This window comes from Haliotis rubra, unplaced genomic scaffold (genome assembly GCF_003918875.1).
Source record: "Haliotis rubra isolate DU_JTF1 unplaced genomic scaffold, ASM391887v1 Scf406, whole genome shotgun sequence".
NCBI lineage: Eukaryota > Metazoa > Mollusca > Gastropoda > Lepetellida > Haliotidae > Haliotis > Haliotis rubra.
The window spans coordinates 735,459-750,821 of NW_025767087.1; the positions used below are offsets into that span (position 1 = coordinate 735,459).

Below are 15,363 nucleotides of genomic sequence, written 5' to 3' on the forward strand. Positions count from 1 at the left end.
TTGATGTGTGTTGAATGTGAGTTGATCCGTGCTGAATGTGAGTTAATCTGTGCCAAATGTGAGTTGTTCTGTGCTAAATGTGAGTTGATCCGTGCTAAATGTGAGTTGATCTGTGTTAAATGTGAGTTGATCTGTGTTAAATGTGAGTTGATCTGTGTTAAATGTGAGTTGATCCGTGTTAAATGTGAGTTGATCCGTGTTAAATGTGAGTTGATCCGTGTTGATCCGTGTTAAATGTGAGTTGATCTGTGCTAAATGTGAGTTGATCCGTGTTAAATGTGAGTTGATCTGTGTTAGATGTGAGTTGATCCGTGTTAAATGTGAGTTGATCGTGTTGATCTGTGTTAAATGTGAGATAATCTGTGTTAAATGTGAGTTGATCCGTGTTAAATATGAGTTGATCGTGTTAATCTGTGTTAAATGTGAGATGATCTGTGTTAAATGTGAGTTGATCCGTGCTAAATGTGAGTTGATCTGTGTTAAATGTGAGTTGATCCGTGTTGAATATGAGTTGATCCGTGTTGATCCGTGTTAAATGTGAGTTGATTCGAGTTAAATGTGAGTTAATCTGTGCCGAATGTGAGTTGATCTGTGTTAAATGTGAGTTGATATGTGTTGATCTGTGTTGAATGTGAGTTGATCCATGTTAAAAGTGAGTTGAAACGTGTTGATCTGTGTTAAATGTGAATTGATCCGTGTTGCATGTGAGTTGATCCGTGTTGATCTGTGTTAAATTTGAGTTGATCTGTGTTAAATTTGAGTTGATCTGTGTTAAATGTGAATTGATCCGTGTTAAATGTGAGTTGATCTGTGTTAAATGTGAGTTAATCTGTGTTAAATGTGAGATGATCTGTGTTAAATGTGAGTTGATCTGTGCTAAATGTGAGTTGATCCGTGTTGAATGTGAGAATATCTGTGTTAAATGTGAGTTGATCCGTGTTACATATGAGTTGGTCCATGTTGATCCGTGCTAAATGTGAGTTGATCCGTGTTGAATGTGAGTTGATCCGTGTTGAATGTGAGTTGATCCGTGTTACATATGAGTTGGTCCATGTTGATCCGTGCTAAATGTGAGTTGATCCGTGTTGAATGTGAGTTGATCCGTGTTGATCCGTGCTAAATGTGAGTTTATCTGTGTTACATATGAGTTGATCTGTGTTTTAAATGTGAGTTGATCTATATCAAATGTGAGTTGATCCGTGTTGATCTGTATTATAATTTAAAATGTTGATCTGTAGTAAAGGCACCTCCCCTTTTGTCCTGAAAGTTTATAAAATGACCAATGAAACTCTCGTGAAAACGGGTGAAAATGAACTGTGCACCCCCCTTTCTCAAAAAGCTCTATCTGCCCCTGCATTGATGCTGTTCCTTGATACAGATTTCACCTCATCACTCTAATCAATGGCGTTTTAGCAAATCAGTCACAATGCAGTTTTGGCCTGTTGCCGTTTTAGCCGTTCCAGACGCTCTTGACCCACATGACTCAGCATCGCGTAGATTAAACAAACAGAACCCAGCCGGCCTCAGTTCAATTGCCCCGTTACATTTTAGCCGGCGTAACCCACAAAGTAACTTGGAAATAACACCACCTGCTACAATGCCTGTCTATGTGCTGAGACATTTCCGAGCTGAGATAATCCGACTCCTGTTCGTATTAAAAGGACAGGAATTCGAAGACAAGTTATATACGTTTGACCAGGGAGACTCTATAAGGGGGAGTGGTCACTCCTCGGAAAGCTCCTAAGCTATGCCTCGGCTCGTCACGTGACCAGTGTAGCCAATATGGCGGCAGCGTGGTTTTTAAGATTGAGCCCGGTTTATTTTCAACAGCTGATTACATACGCTGAGTGTTGTGACAACTGAAAACCTACATGTAGAAGATAAGTTACCTATTCTGTCACTTCATTTCAAGTCAAATAATTGTTATTAGTGTCAGTATAAGTACAGTAGCTTTGTAGTAAAGTTTCAAGTGGGCATGTTGTAGCTCACTGGCTTCAATTCTCAGTACACAGCGAAGAAAGACTAAATTATATCGCTAAAACTTCTTTCACATATTCGTTTAATTTTTAGAAGGGAAATATACCTTTAGTTGAAAGGTGTTTGCAAGTAATAGTGATAGTTTTATAACTAAAAAATTTTGTTAGGGTGTATTTGAGGTGTGTGAAAAATATGACATATCGCCGATCTGCCATTGAAATACTACAGGGCGTTGTTTGAGTGTTTCTAGTTAGTGTTCAAAAACATCTTTCACATACACCTTCAATTTTTATGAGGGGAATATACCATCAGGTGAAAGGTGTTTGCAAGTAATAGTAATAGTTTTATAATTTAAAAAAAATTGTTAGTGTGTATTTGAGGTGTGTGAAAAATATGACATATCGCCGATCTGCCATTGAAATACTGCAGGGCGTTGTTTGAGTGTTTCTAGTTAGTGTTCAAAAACATCTTTCACATACACCTTCAATTTTTATGAGGGGAATATACCATCACGTGAAAGGTGTTTGCAAGTAATAGTGATAGTTTTATAATTTAAAAAAAATTGTTAGTGTGTATTTGAGGTGTGTGAAAAATATGACATATCGCCGATCTGCCATTGAAATACTACAGGGCGTTGTTTGAGTGTTTCTAGTTAGTGTTCTTAAACATCTTTCACATACACCTTAAATTTTTATGAGGGGAATATACCATCAGGTGAAAGGTTTTTGCAAGTAACATTGATACTTTTTTTCTTTTTTTTTTGTTAGTGTGTATTTGAGGTGTGTGAAAAATATGACATATCGCCATTGGTGCTTGTGATGCTTGAGTGTTATAGTTCTAAAACTTCTTTCTTTCTTGTTGATCTTAGTATTTGACAAAACTGGAAAGGTGTTTACAGCGCTTTGTGATAGTTCTAAACTTTCTGTTCTTGAGGGGTCTGTGACCGTGTCAGTTAACATTCTGTCAATGCCCATGTCATTCCACACATGCAATAAGATATCTGAATTAGTTACTAATGTAAAAACATGTTTCAAAGTAATTTTATTTTTGAAAATGGACAGCTGATGTTAACATATGTGTTCTACCGATAGTTTTGTGTTCTTTAACATGTTTGGGGAGGGATGGCCGTGGTGTATCATTTATTCTTTCATTCATTCACATATGTTCTTTTTCTTTTGTTCTTTTTCTTAATTTCTTTCATTCATTCACATAAAATTCTTGCTCTTAATTAATTCATTCATTCATTGTAAAATTCCGACTGATACAATACACTGGCTGAAGTACTGTTAAACGCAGCCGAAGTTGCGCTGGGACCGAACCAAGTCACTGTGTGCGTTGGAGCATGACGAGGCACACGTTAATTAGTACAAATGGTAAAGAAAGCAAGCGAGTGACCTATCCCTGTTGTAGAGTATCCCTGGTTTGACACATGGCCAGCCGAGAAGCCAAGTAAGCTACCTTCGTTGTCCACCCATGTGTGTATTTGGTGATAAGCGTAGACTAACAACTAGTCTCTGAAATGAACATATTTTACTGAAAAAAGTTCATAGTAAAAAAATATAAAATATAATGAAAAGGAGCCCTGAGACCTTTTTAGCTGAGGAAATCTAGACTTGCCACATTTTCTAGACTTGTGTGGGCTTTCTTGGATATATTTGCTTCAGGGTCTGTACTAGAGACTATGATAAGCGCAGTGAGCGTTTGTACTTGGCGTGTCCCGGAATGACCCGAGATAATGACGAGTGTATGTTCATTGAACAAAGATGGGAGGTAACTCTTATTGGGAATGACAACTAATGACCTTAAACTGGTCCCACTATTGTTAAGCGCTGCGCTTTAAATCGTTTCGGCAGACAGGAGCTCAGCTATTGTGAATTTCAATATGATTGACGTTGTGTACATTAGATTTAAGTTTACTTTCATAGATTTATAACCTAGTAAATAGTTCCTAGAATTACAAAGCCAGGGTAACATACTGTTATTACGATTCTCAGAGGTACAATTCAATTATAACATTCTCAGATATTACGATTTCCAGTGTTACATATCCACCGTAACATACTGATATTAGGAATCAAAGGGTTACAAATCTACCGTAACATACTGATATTAGGAATCAAAGGGTTACAAATCTACCGTAACATACTGATATTAGGAATCAAAGGGTTACAAATCTACCGTAACATACTGATATTAGGAATCAAAGGGTTACAAATCTACCGTAACATACTGATATTAGGAACCCCAGTTTTACAAATTCACCATCACACTTTATCATATAGATTTTTTCATATATTAGAATATATGTGTAAATTTACGAAATGGAAACACAAAGACTATAATATTTACATCAAGTAAATTCTGTTTAAAATGATGATACCACCTACGAATTATTTTATTCATGAATTGTCCACTTTATCACATCGATTCTATCAAATTCCTCAACATATGCTTGTTGCCATGTTTGGGTGAAACCCCCATTCAAGCGATACTCATGCTGTTGATCACTGGCTTGTCAGGTCCAACGCGATTATTTAGAGAGACCGCCGCCATATAGATGGAATATTGCTGAGTGCGGCCTTTAACAATAAACCAAACAACCCATCCAAACATACTGGGAACGAATCTGTGGCCCAATGAGAAAAAAGGCATCGCACTGATATATTGGCCTTGAAAGTAGTTCCTGCAAGGCGACTTCATTCGCATATTTATAGGATCCTGATAGTAACTTTTTCGTACTGGTTTACTGCATCAACAACGCTAACAACACCATAATTACGTCAGTCAGTATTTAACGATGTCCATTCAAGGGTATTTCGTCTTGAATATCCACTGCCGGTAAACAGCGTTACCGTTTGTTTGTTTTTAATTAGTGACATATATTATTATCAAAAACAGTTCCAAATAAGTAAAGACTGTAAAATTTTCGAATATTTTAACTTGGATAGGAAGTATAAGCGTTAACACACTGTTCAAAGACAGACATCTTATGAAAGCACTACTACTCTTTTTCTATTCACTACTACTCTTTATCTATTCACTACTACTCTTCTTTATCTATTGACTGCTACTCTTTATCTATTCACTACTACTCTTTATCTATTCACTACTACTCTTTATCTATTCACTACTACTCTTTATCTATTCACTACTACTATTTACCATTCATTTTGAGAATAAAACAAGAAGTTACAATCCCTATATAGGGTAAAGCCCACCCAAAAACAATTGACAGTCATCTTGCATCACACAGTTGTGAGTGTTTGTTTCTAGGCGTTATTTTTGTTGAAATTGAAATTCCTACAAATGCAAATTTCACGTCATACACCAATCATCTTTCAAGAGCAATTACTGTACAAACAACTATGGTCATAAGGAAGTGCAAGTGGTGATGCACTCTCAAAATATTCATTATTATAATATCAACATTGATTGACTACGATATATCTCCCATTTGTTTCAATCGTAAGAATGAATTTCCATTACTGTTTTTGAAGAGTATGCATGTCTTTCAGATACACCTTTCGGGCAGCTTCCTGTTCTGACAGTCGACGGAAAGGACTACACAGAATACATGGCAATAAACAGATTCCTCGCCAGAGAATTCGGTAAACATTAAATGTATCACTCCTATGCATAAAACTCAACCTCCCGTTTGTCCCAAGTAACTCATATTTGGTGAACACACATAGACATATAGACTAACGCTTAGTCTCTAAAATATATAATTTTGATAAAAGCCAAAATTAATTTGAAAGGAGCCTCGGTGATGTAACATTCAGGACCTGATGACAATCTTCACTTGTATTATTCAAGGATTTTGCATTGCAGAATGATCAGGTTGAAACGAAAATAACATGGTTCAGGGTCTGTGAGAAACACTGCTTCAAACACCAAGAACTTCATATTCATATTTGCTACCCGAAACATGCGCAAAAGCATGTTCTTGTCAACCTGAATTATGGCAGATAGGTCCAAAGACCCCATGCCTGTCTTAAATTTCGACTGCTGTGGATAGGATGGGTTACGTTGTGTGACCTGATTGTTACTCATTGTCCATTGACCCATTTGTCGGCCTGGCAAATAACAATTTACAATTGACCTACTGATAAAAGCGTCTTAATCCCAACCCACTCAGTCGTTCTCTTGAAACGTACATTGTTAACTGAGGACACAGGGCATTATATAAAATGACAATATATAGACAATATGTAAACAGTTAAGCGACAACACCAGTTCCGAAATCATAAGAAATCGCCGCCTACTTTTAGAATTCCTCTCGGGTGCTCTCATCTCACGCAAAGCGATATCAACAGTTTTCAACATTTGAAACATTTTCAGCTAGCTACCTTCATTATGTTTTCAACTTAAGTCATGAGACTAAAGGAATTAAAAATTAAAACGAATATACTTATACTATTTTTCTGTAATTCAACTACCCGAAGAGTCCATTGTATATATAAGACTATAAAAGACCAAAGGTCGTTTTTGCGAATCACGAGTTTATTTATGATGGTAGCAGGTGACTTCAAACACGTGGGCGTATCCTGCCTTTACCCATCACTTATAAGCAAATTCTGAATAAAAACAACAGATTGATGGTATTTGAATCTGGACTTGCTTCGAACATGATGTTTGTCACAAATGCTTTATTTTAGAAATGTTCTCGACTTGTTTCAATTAAAACGTGTGAGAAATGCACTGAGGCCTTTCAACCCTGCTCAAACCCGTTTGACGGATGGAGTTAGGTTTTTACACCACTTTTAGCGATATTCCAGCAACTTCACGGCGGGCAACACAAAAATTGGCTTCACATATTGTATTGTGCATATGTGGGGATTCGAACCCGGGTTTTCGGCGCAACGAGTAAACTCTTTAACCGATAGGTTACTCCACCGCCCCCAGAAGCCTTCTGTGGAACATCCGTTTGACATTCTTTGAAGTCAACTTTGCCATAGCATGCTCGATTATACCGTCAGGTCTAAAATGACACCAACGGTTGGAGCATCTTATCCTTGCAGGGCTGATGGGAGCAAACAGCCAGGAAGAGTATGAGATAGACCGAGTTATAAGCCTGAGCAATGACGTTTCTTCAGAAAGAATCAAGGTCTTCCACGAGAAGGACAACGACAAGAAGGTAAGCATCCCCAAGATCGAGTGTTCTGTCCAAGAACAGCTCTCCGCTGTGACGTAGCTGACAGGCACGGTGAAGGTCGGTGATACGGTCCCCTAGCCACGTCATACTAAATGACGTTAACGTAACGCTCTTGTTGTTTGCATATGTCTTGGCGCTCGACTTAAAGGAGTAAAACAAGGAATGGTAACTCAGACTCCGTATATGTGTTAGAGTGCTATCCATGTAGAACTGGGTTATGTTATCTCAGTGGGCTAGAACTGTTAAACAACATTCGTCGTGCGCACACACAAGTGAAATATGAGAGAAATCAAATGCTCAAATTGTGTGTTATTGCTGAATGCCCGTCATCTATCTTACCATGATGGTATATGCCCATACCTTCAATCACTGGAGCTTTACTGGCCGCCTTGCTAGAGTTTCAATATTGCTAACTCTGCAGGAACCACCAAGCAATATAGCAACGCTGGACTACTTTGTTTATTTGATTGTTGATTTACGCTGCACTCAGCAATATTCCAGCTATATGGCGGCGGTCTGTAAAATTAATAATCGAGTCTGGACCAGACAGTCTAGTGATCAACAGCACGAGCATCAGTCTACTCGACTGGTACACGATGACATGTGTCAACCAAGTCAGCGAGCCTGACCACTGTATCCCGTTAGTCGCCTCTTACGACAAGCATGCATGGGTTGCTGAAGACCAATTTAAACCCACATAACGTTGGGTTCACGGACGCGCGATTGTGCTTTTATATCATAACACTTGTATTGTTATAACGCTTCTTGTAAGGGATGATAATTTATTTGTTTTAGGCACAACTTGAAAAGGGTCTTAGAGAAAAGGTGATACCAAATTTCATGGGTAAACTTCAGCAGTTAGCGGGTTCAAAAGGAACGGGCTTCACCGTTGGAAATAAGGTGAGCTTACAGCAGGAATGTCTGTTTTTGTTGACAACGACTTAGGGTTATGATGTTGATGATGATGATGATGATGATGATGGTGATGGTGATGATGATGATGATGATGATGATGATGATGATGATGATGATGTTGATGAACATTATATTTACGTTTATGTTCGTTGCATATAATTCTGCATTTTACACATATCCTGCTCGTGGTCGATATCTCTCAAAACAACAACCTCATTGATTATTTTACACCTAGATTGATTGTTTTACACCTAGATTGATTATTTTACACCTAGATTGATTGTTTTATTGATTCAGCTGGGTCTGGGCGATCTCATCATCTTTGACACAATTGACGGCAAAACAGACGACGCCACCATGGACAAGTATCCCAATGTCAAGGCCATCATGCACAACGTCAGGTCTAACGAGAGAATGAAAGCATACCTGGCAGCAAGAGCTCCGACACCTTTTGATTAAAACAGATATGTGGCTTGTATGTACCTTCCACTCTACCTCAAGGCAACACAGACCTTCAGTGAAGAGACACTGCTGATGTTTATTGATTATTGAACGCACCGTCAGGGACTAGTCAAATATTATATTTAGTGTGATTAAGCGTGTATGTAAGCAGTACACCAAATTAGAACATGTGTACGAATGACAAATAACGTGAGACACAAATAGTGCTGTATCGAATATAGTATGTATTTACCATAAATTGTTAAATAAATATATTCAAAGACATGTTTTACTCTTTTTGAATCTATTTCGGGACTCCATGTGGTACTGCTCACTGGTTGACAGAATCCTGGTTATTTCTACCAGCCTGTTACATGATATCATAACCGATAGCATACTACCGAAGCAATATCCAAGTACTAAATACTAAAGTGAAACAAACCGAACAGCTAAAGTTCAAACTTTGTTTTCACAACGAAATGATATCTCTACATGTGCGAATGTTCAACAGTATGCTCTTCATTACCAATGGTGATTTGAAACAAACTGTCTCACATTCTGGATAACATTCTTACAGAGAAGTTTTCCTCTTTATTCAATTTCACAAGAGGTTTGTTACCATAGGCCCTCGTGTCTTTGCGAGGATTAGAGATTAAATAAGTATTGTTTTTGAGATGATCCCCGACTCGAAATGTTTCACAGTACGATACATCATAATATATAATTGTAATGTGAAGCATTTCGAGTCGGGGGGTCGTCTCAAATTTATATATATTTTTAAAAATCTTTAATCCTCGCAGAGACACGAGGGTCTGTGTTTGTTAAAACATTTACCAGATGTGCCTTTTAGGATCAGCCCGCGCGCTGTCTGCAGAATGAGATGCACTGGAAGCACTGAATATGATGCTAATCTCGTGGTATGACTCTTGTTGGTGTCCATGCCTGTACGACTGTGACCATCTTTTCATCTATCCCATGGGATCCTAGCATGGGGTGTAATTGATCTGACTAACAATCTATCATTTGAACCACATTTTTTGTTCCTTGCAACATAATCATATAGACCTTCATCGGACATGCATCCTCCTATCTGGACATGAGCCGTGGCAAAAACCTCTGAATATTCTTTAATCAACCAAGATTGTTTGATGTGATGAAAAGTCATCTTCGAACATTTTTGTGAACTATCCATGGGATTCTAGACAGTTGCCACTGATAACAATACCACAAGCTCTATAGTACTGTCAACAAACGATAATACTTGCACTGGTGTTGACATACGCAGGTAACCTTACAACATTGTCATCCAAAATATCTGAATATCGATTGACTTAATGAGATACGATGACACAGCATGTGATTAGGAGTCGCTATGGAAAAGAAATGAGATATTCAGATGATTTTAAATTAGATAAAAAATCGTAGGAAAGGAACCATTACGTCCCCCTCTCAACACGACGATTCATGTTGTATTTAAACTGAATACTATCCCCGGACAATTCTGCAATACATTTTACTTTCAATGAATTGATTAATTTTAGTTTTTTTCTTGACAACTAAATATCTATTGCTGGGGTTGTCAATATAATCGGGCTTACTCCAGACCCAATAATTTATGATTGTTTGATCATAATTCACTGAGGGAATATTGCAAATGATCTATATGGAGTTTCCTCAAATCCAGTGCAGACTCGCCTACCTCTTGGTCCATATCCTCTGATCTGGTAAGAGGGACATGTACGTATCCGCCCACTTTCTCTGGTATCCTGTATCCGATTCTCTGTACCCTGGGTTTGCAGAATTACATGTGAATAAGTGGGAGAGGGACACCTTCTTATCCCTCTACTTTCTCTGATCAGGTATCCTGTATCCGAGTCTCTGTATCCTTGGTTTGCAGACACACATTTGAATAAGTGGGAGAGGGACGGGTACATACATTTTTGAATGCAATTCCTGTACCCTGGGTTTGCAGACACACATTTGAATAAGTGGGAGAGGGACGGGTACATATCCTTCCACTTTCTCTGATCAGGTATCCTGTATCTAAGTCTCTGTACCCTGGGTTTGCAGACACACGTTTGAATACGTGGCGGAGGGACGGGTACATATCCTTCCCATTTCTCTGATCAGGTATCCTGCATCCGATTCCCTGTACCCTGGGTTTGCAGACACAAATTTGAATAAGTGGGAGAGGGACGGGTACATATCCTTCCACTTTCTCTGATCAGGTATCCTGTATCCGATTCTCTGTACCCTGAAAATAGGGGTTTGCAGACACACGTGATTATCCATCTCATGAAGATATTTGAATGTGAACTCTCCCTCTGCTACGGAGAGAGTATCCATATGGTCGAAACTGAGCACTTGGTTTTATTCCTGGAATCTTACAGATTTCCTTTCCTACGCGACACACAAACCCTACACCCTTATCACCGCGTCCTCACCGAACAGCAATCCTGGCGTTGAACAGTATGCTTGTGAACACAAAGCTCTGAATTCCGGCTTGATATCAAAGCGAAAAAAACTGGTATAATCCGCGAAATTCTAATCGTCACCTAAGACCAAGAACCTGATCGTGTTTATAGCAGAGCAGTCCTAAATAAAAAAACACCCAAAAACCATAAAACAACACCCCCCAAAAAACAAACAAACAAAAAAAACCCCCAAAACAACAACAAAAAATCCCAAAACATTTGTGCTCGGCCCACCAGCCTTTGCAGTTTCTACATTTCTGTTCACTTTGCCGAGACCGTGTTGTGTTCTCACATCCATTGGAGATCTGGCATCTTTCCACGTTGAATATTTGCCTCAGAAACTGTGCTGCGAGTATCTTGTTTTTCTTTATTCGCGAATTTTTAGCCATTTGAAGTCCCGTCAGAACAGAAGCTATTGCGTCCGCCATTTGTTTGGTGTGCGACCGATGGGATGATTCGGGCAGTCGGTTAAGAGAACCGAAAATATGAAGAACCAATGTTACGACGCCGTAGGTCGGATAGTTTTGTGAGGAAACGGTAAGTAACGGCATTATGTGGTCACTTTCTTTTTGCTACAGACGCACCAGGTATGAGTATTTATTTCCTCTCACATGCGACCCCACGTCTTCCGTCGGCGCAAGACCCAACACCTCTGCCTTGACGCATGCGCACTAGCCATTTCGTGTGCTCTTCAGCGTGTGATTGGTTGGTGTGATATATGTTCCACGAGGCATCCGCGTGAAACTATGGCGGGGTATGTCATTATGTTAGCTCCAAAATACAGACATATATATCCGTGCGCACGTTTGACGATAACGAGAACAATCGCAAGCAGCAATGACGCTGCGAATATAATTCGCCGACTCATCCATCGTTTGCAAAACGTGAAACCTATTAATCAATTGATAACAAAATGTTATTTTTTCATAACAGTAGCACGTGCCTCAACGAAACTATTTCATTGAACTGTTAAAAAAAACACACACAAGAATATTATACATGTACACAGTTGTCCTCCAGAGTACACGTGTAGATAGCGACGGAGAAGCCTATTTGTTACAGCATTCGCTCGTTACACGTGTTGTGTTCCACACATTGGTGCAATGTGTGAAGTCCGTCCTTGGAATATTTCCTGAAACAATAATCGTCCAATATCTCGAACACAAATCACGAAGCATTCACATCCAGTGTAAAGGTCTCCGAAGGGCTAAAATGACAATTCTAGCTGTAGATCTAGGGTATGCCCGTCACTGTAAACACGCTAAACCAATCGAAATGCCGTATTTCCGTGATACTTTCAGATAATCGCAGAAAGTTGCAGTCTCATCGTTCAAAGTCTTGGTTGCCATAACCCCGTGGAATAGAACACCATGACAAGGCAAAAATGGACTCCATAAATGTTTATACTATTCAGATCATGGTTTCATTGTAACTTGCATTGATCAATGCTCCCACAGTTTCGATGACTCAGCAGATCAGACATATATTACCCTTTGCCGGGACAGTCTATGGTCAAACTCTGGCCACTCTGAAGATGCTGCCATACATGTTACCATACCCTAATGACCGTGGGCGTGGATTGCCGCGTTGTCTTATGTTTGGATTCAAATTTAAGGAATATAGAAATACAGGAATGCTAACAACTGAATAAGGAAATCTGGACAAAGAAAAAACCCAGGTAGGATGTTACATTGTTTGGAGGGCAGTCAAAGACTCGGGTTCGATTCCAATCTGGGTTGATTACATTAACTTCATTATTGGTGTTACTCGTCCTTATAATTATTTATTATTTTCTTTGCTTGTTTGTTGCTTACCACCGCACCCAGCATTATGCCAACAACAACACTACGGTCGGTACATAATCGAGACCGGACAGTCAAGTGATTCACGTTGTGAGCATCGATTCACGTATTTGGGATACGACCGTAACGGTCCACACTAGTGTATCGATCAAGACATAATTCGCCGTTGGAGCAGAATTCGTTATTTACCCCAGTCACCGACATACTTGGTACATGGTCCTGTCAAAATTATTACATCTATTAAACAACTGCAACTGATATATAGAACCATTTACAGCTACAAGTTGGTGCAGACTATGCTGGTATAAAACATATATCAAATTAACATTAGAAGTTAAGGGCAACTGCCTGTTAAATAACAATAGAATTATTATTACAAGTTATAAAACACTAGAAAAATGGCAACTGACTGCTCAGTTACAACAGAATTAACATCACAAATTACAAAACACAAGATCAATGGCAACTGTCTGTTAAATAACAATAGAATTATTATTACAAGTTATAAAACACTAGGGAAATGGCAACTGACTGCTCAGTTACAACAGTTTCAAAACACAAGATTAATGGCAACTGCCTGTTAAATAACAATAGAATTATTATTACAAGTTATAAAACACTAGAAAATGGCAACTGACTGCTCAGTTACAACAGAATTAACATCACAAATTACAAAACACAAGATCAATGGCAACTGTCTGTTAAATAACAATAGAATTATTATTACAAGTTATAAAACACTAGGTAAATGGTAACTACCTGCTAAATAACTATAGAATTAACATCACAAGTTACAAAACACTAGGTAAATGGCAACTGTCCGCTGAATAACAATAGAATTAATATGAGAAGCTAAATCACAATAGAATTATTATTACAAGTTATAAAACACAAGGTAAATAACAACTGACTGCTCAATCACAATAGAATTATTATTACAGGTTACAAAACTGAGCAATTGTAATGAAAACATCTCAATTACGGCAGACAAGTGGGTGACATATTTTAAGAGCTTGTTAAACCAATGTTGAGTTTAATGAGAATGTTGACGAATTTTTGACACAGCATGATTACTGTGCGGAGTGTAGCAACACTGACTTTCTATCTGAACCAATTACCAGTGCAGAAATAGAAAATGCAATCAAAGTGTTGAAATCTGGTAAATCCCCAGGTATTGATGGAATAACCACCTGAATTTTTCAAACATGCTCAATGCATACTTCCCTATCTAGAAATACTGTTTAATGCTGTACTAGACAGTGGCACATGACATTTTGCCATTGAAAAGTGCACTCATCAGTAATTACTGATAAAAAATTTAAAGAGACAAAAATCAGAATATTTGTGATATGTTTCAATGGTCTGTGGTTACTTATTGCGCAAAATATGTAAAATAAGACACCGCCCCTATTTTTATGTTATTTTAAAAAAACAAACCAATGATGTTAGTGTCAGAATTTGAGAGACTTTTGACAGACATTGGCAACATTTAGGTCTGTCATATATATGACATTAGCAACAATACCGGTACATTTAAAAATCTTGGCTTTAAAAGCATTAGCTGGAATTTTAAGAAATTATCCCAGTGTGGTAGATATGTTGCTAATTTAATGCACATATATAAATTCCTAATATTTCTATTAAATTGTCATATGAATATTGTTGCTAATGTCGCATTTATCACCCTCCTAAATGTTGCTAACGGACACAGCTGACATTAGCACTCACAATAAAGTGTGATATTTTCTGAAATATACATTGAATTCTTAAAAATTATTTTAGTCTAAAATTTAGAGTTACATTTATTTACGATAACAATCATAAATGAAAAAAAACAACCCCAAAGTAACAGTATTTTGTTTTCATTTTATTTGTAAACATCACGTCTGGCAAACAGTGTGCACTTTTCAATGGAATATGTCATATTTCAGGTTAGATGGAATGTTGGCTGGATCATTCCACTATATAAAAAAGATAGCACTCATGATCCAAATAACGGTATCTTCCCATAAGACAGACCTCCCAAAAGACAGACCGCTTAAAACAACACATTTTATGGTTGGTTGCATAAGGCTTAATTAAGCTGTACCCTTGATAATAATGGTATGTGACCAGATAAAAAAGACAACATTAGGTATTAACTATAGTTTTATCAATTCATGCAATGAGTTATGATTTTTAAATGAAGACATATTGCATCAACATATATGTACATCAACATATATTTGCCAGATCACATTTACTTGTGAATATTATCAAAAACAATGATTTATATACATGTACCTATCAAACATATGAGACCAAGCACCATATTATTTTACATCACATGTTTGTCAGTGCACAGATAACACTTATTAGAAAGTCACTTGAACATCATCATTTTCTCCTTTCACCTTGCTCTTGGCATACAGGTCTAGAAGGGTGATCGGAAAAGGTCATGGGAAAATAACTATTATAAAACATCCTGTTCTCCAGTTATATACTTTGTTTGATACTGAATTTTATAAATACTATTTCACTTTAATCTTCAGTAATAAAAACATCCTGTTCTCCAGTTATTTTTGCAAAAAACTAATTCAACAACTGTTATAAAAACATC

At 37.8% G+C, this 15,363-nt stretch overlaps 1 protein-coding gene across 1 annotated transcript; it reads left to right on the forward strand.

The window, feature by feature from the left end:
- Positions 1-1,482: 1,482 nt before the first annotated feature.
- LOC124287825 (glutathione S-transferase 1-like) lies at positions 1,483-8,773 on the forward strand. Its single transcript, XM_046724286.1, has 6 exons — positions 1,483-1,689; positions 3,398-3,426; positions 5,493-5,585; positions 6,999-7,114; positions 7,928-8,032; positions 8,345-8,773. The coding sequence occupies exons 1-6, from the start codon at positions 1,598-1,600 to the stop codon at positions 8,504-8,506; spliced, it is 597 nt and encodes a 198-aa protein (XP_046580242.1). The 5' UTR covers positions 1,483-1,597; the 3' UTR covers positions 8,507-8,773.
- Positions 8,774-15,363: the final 6,590 nt, after the last annotated feature.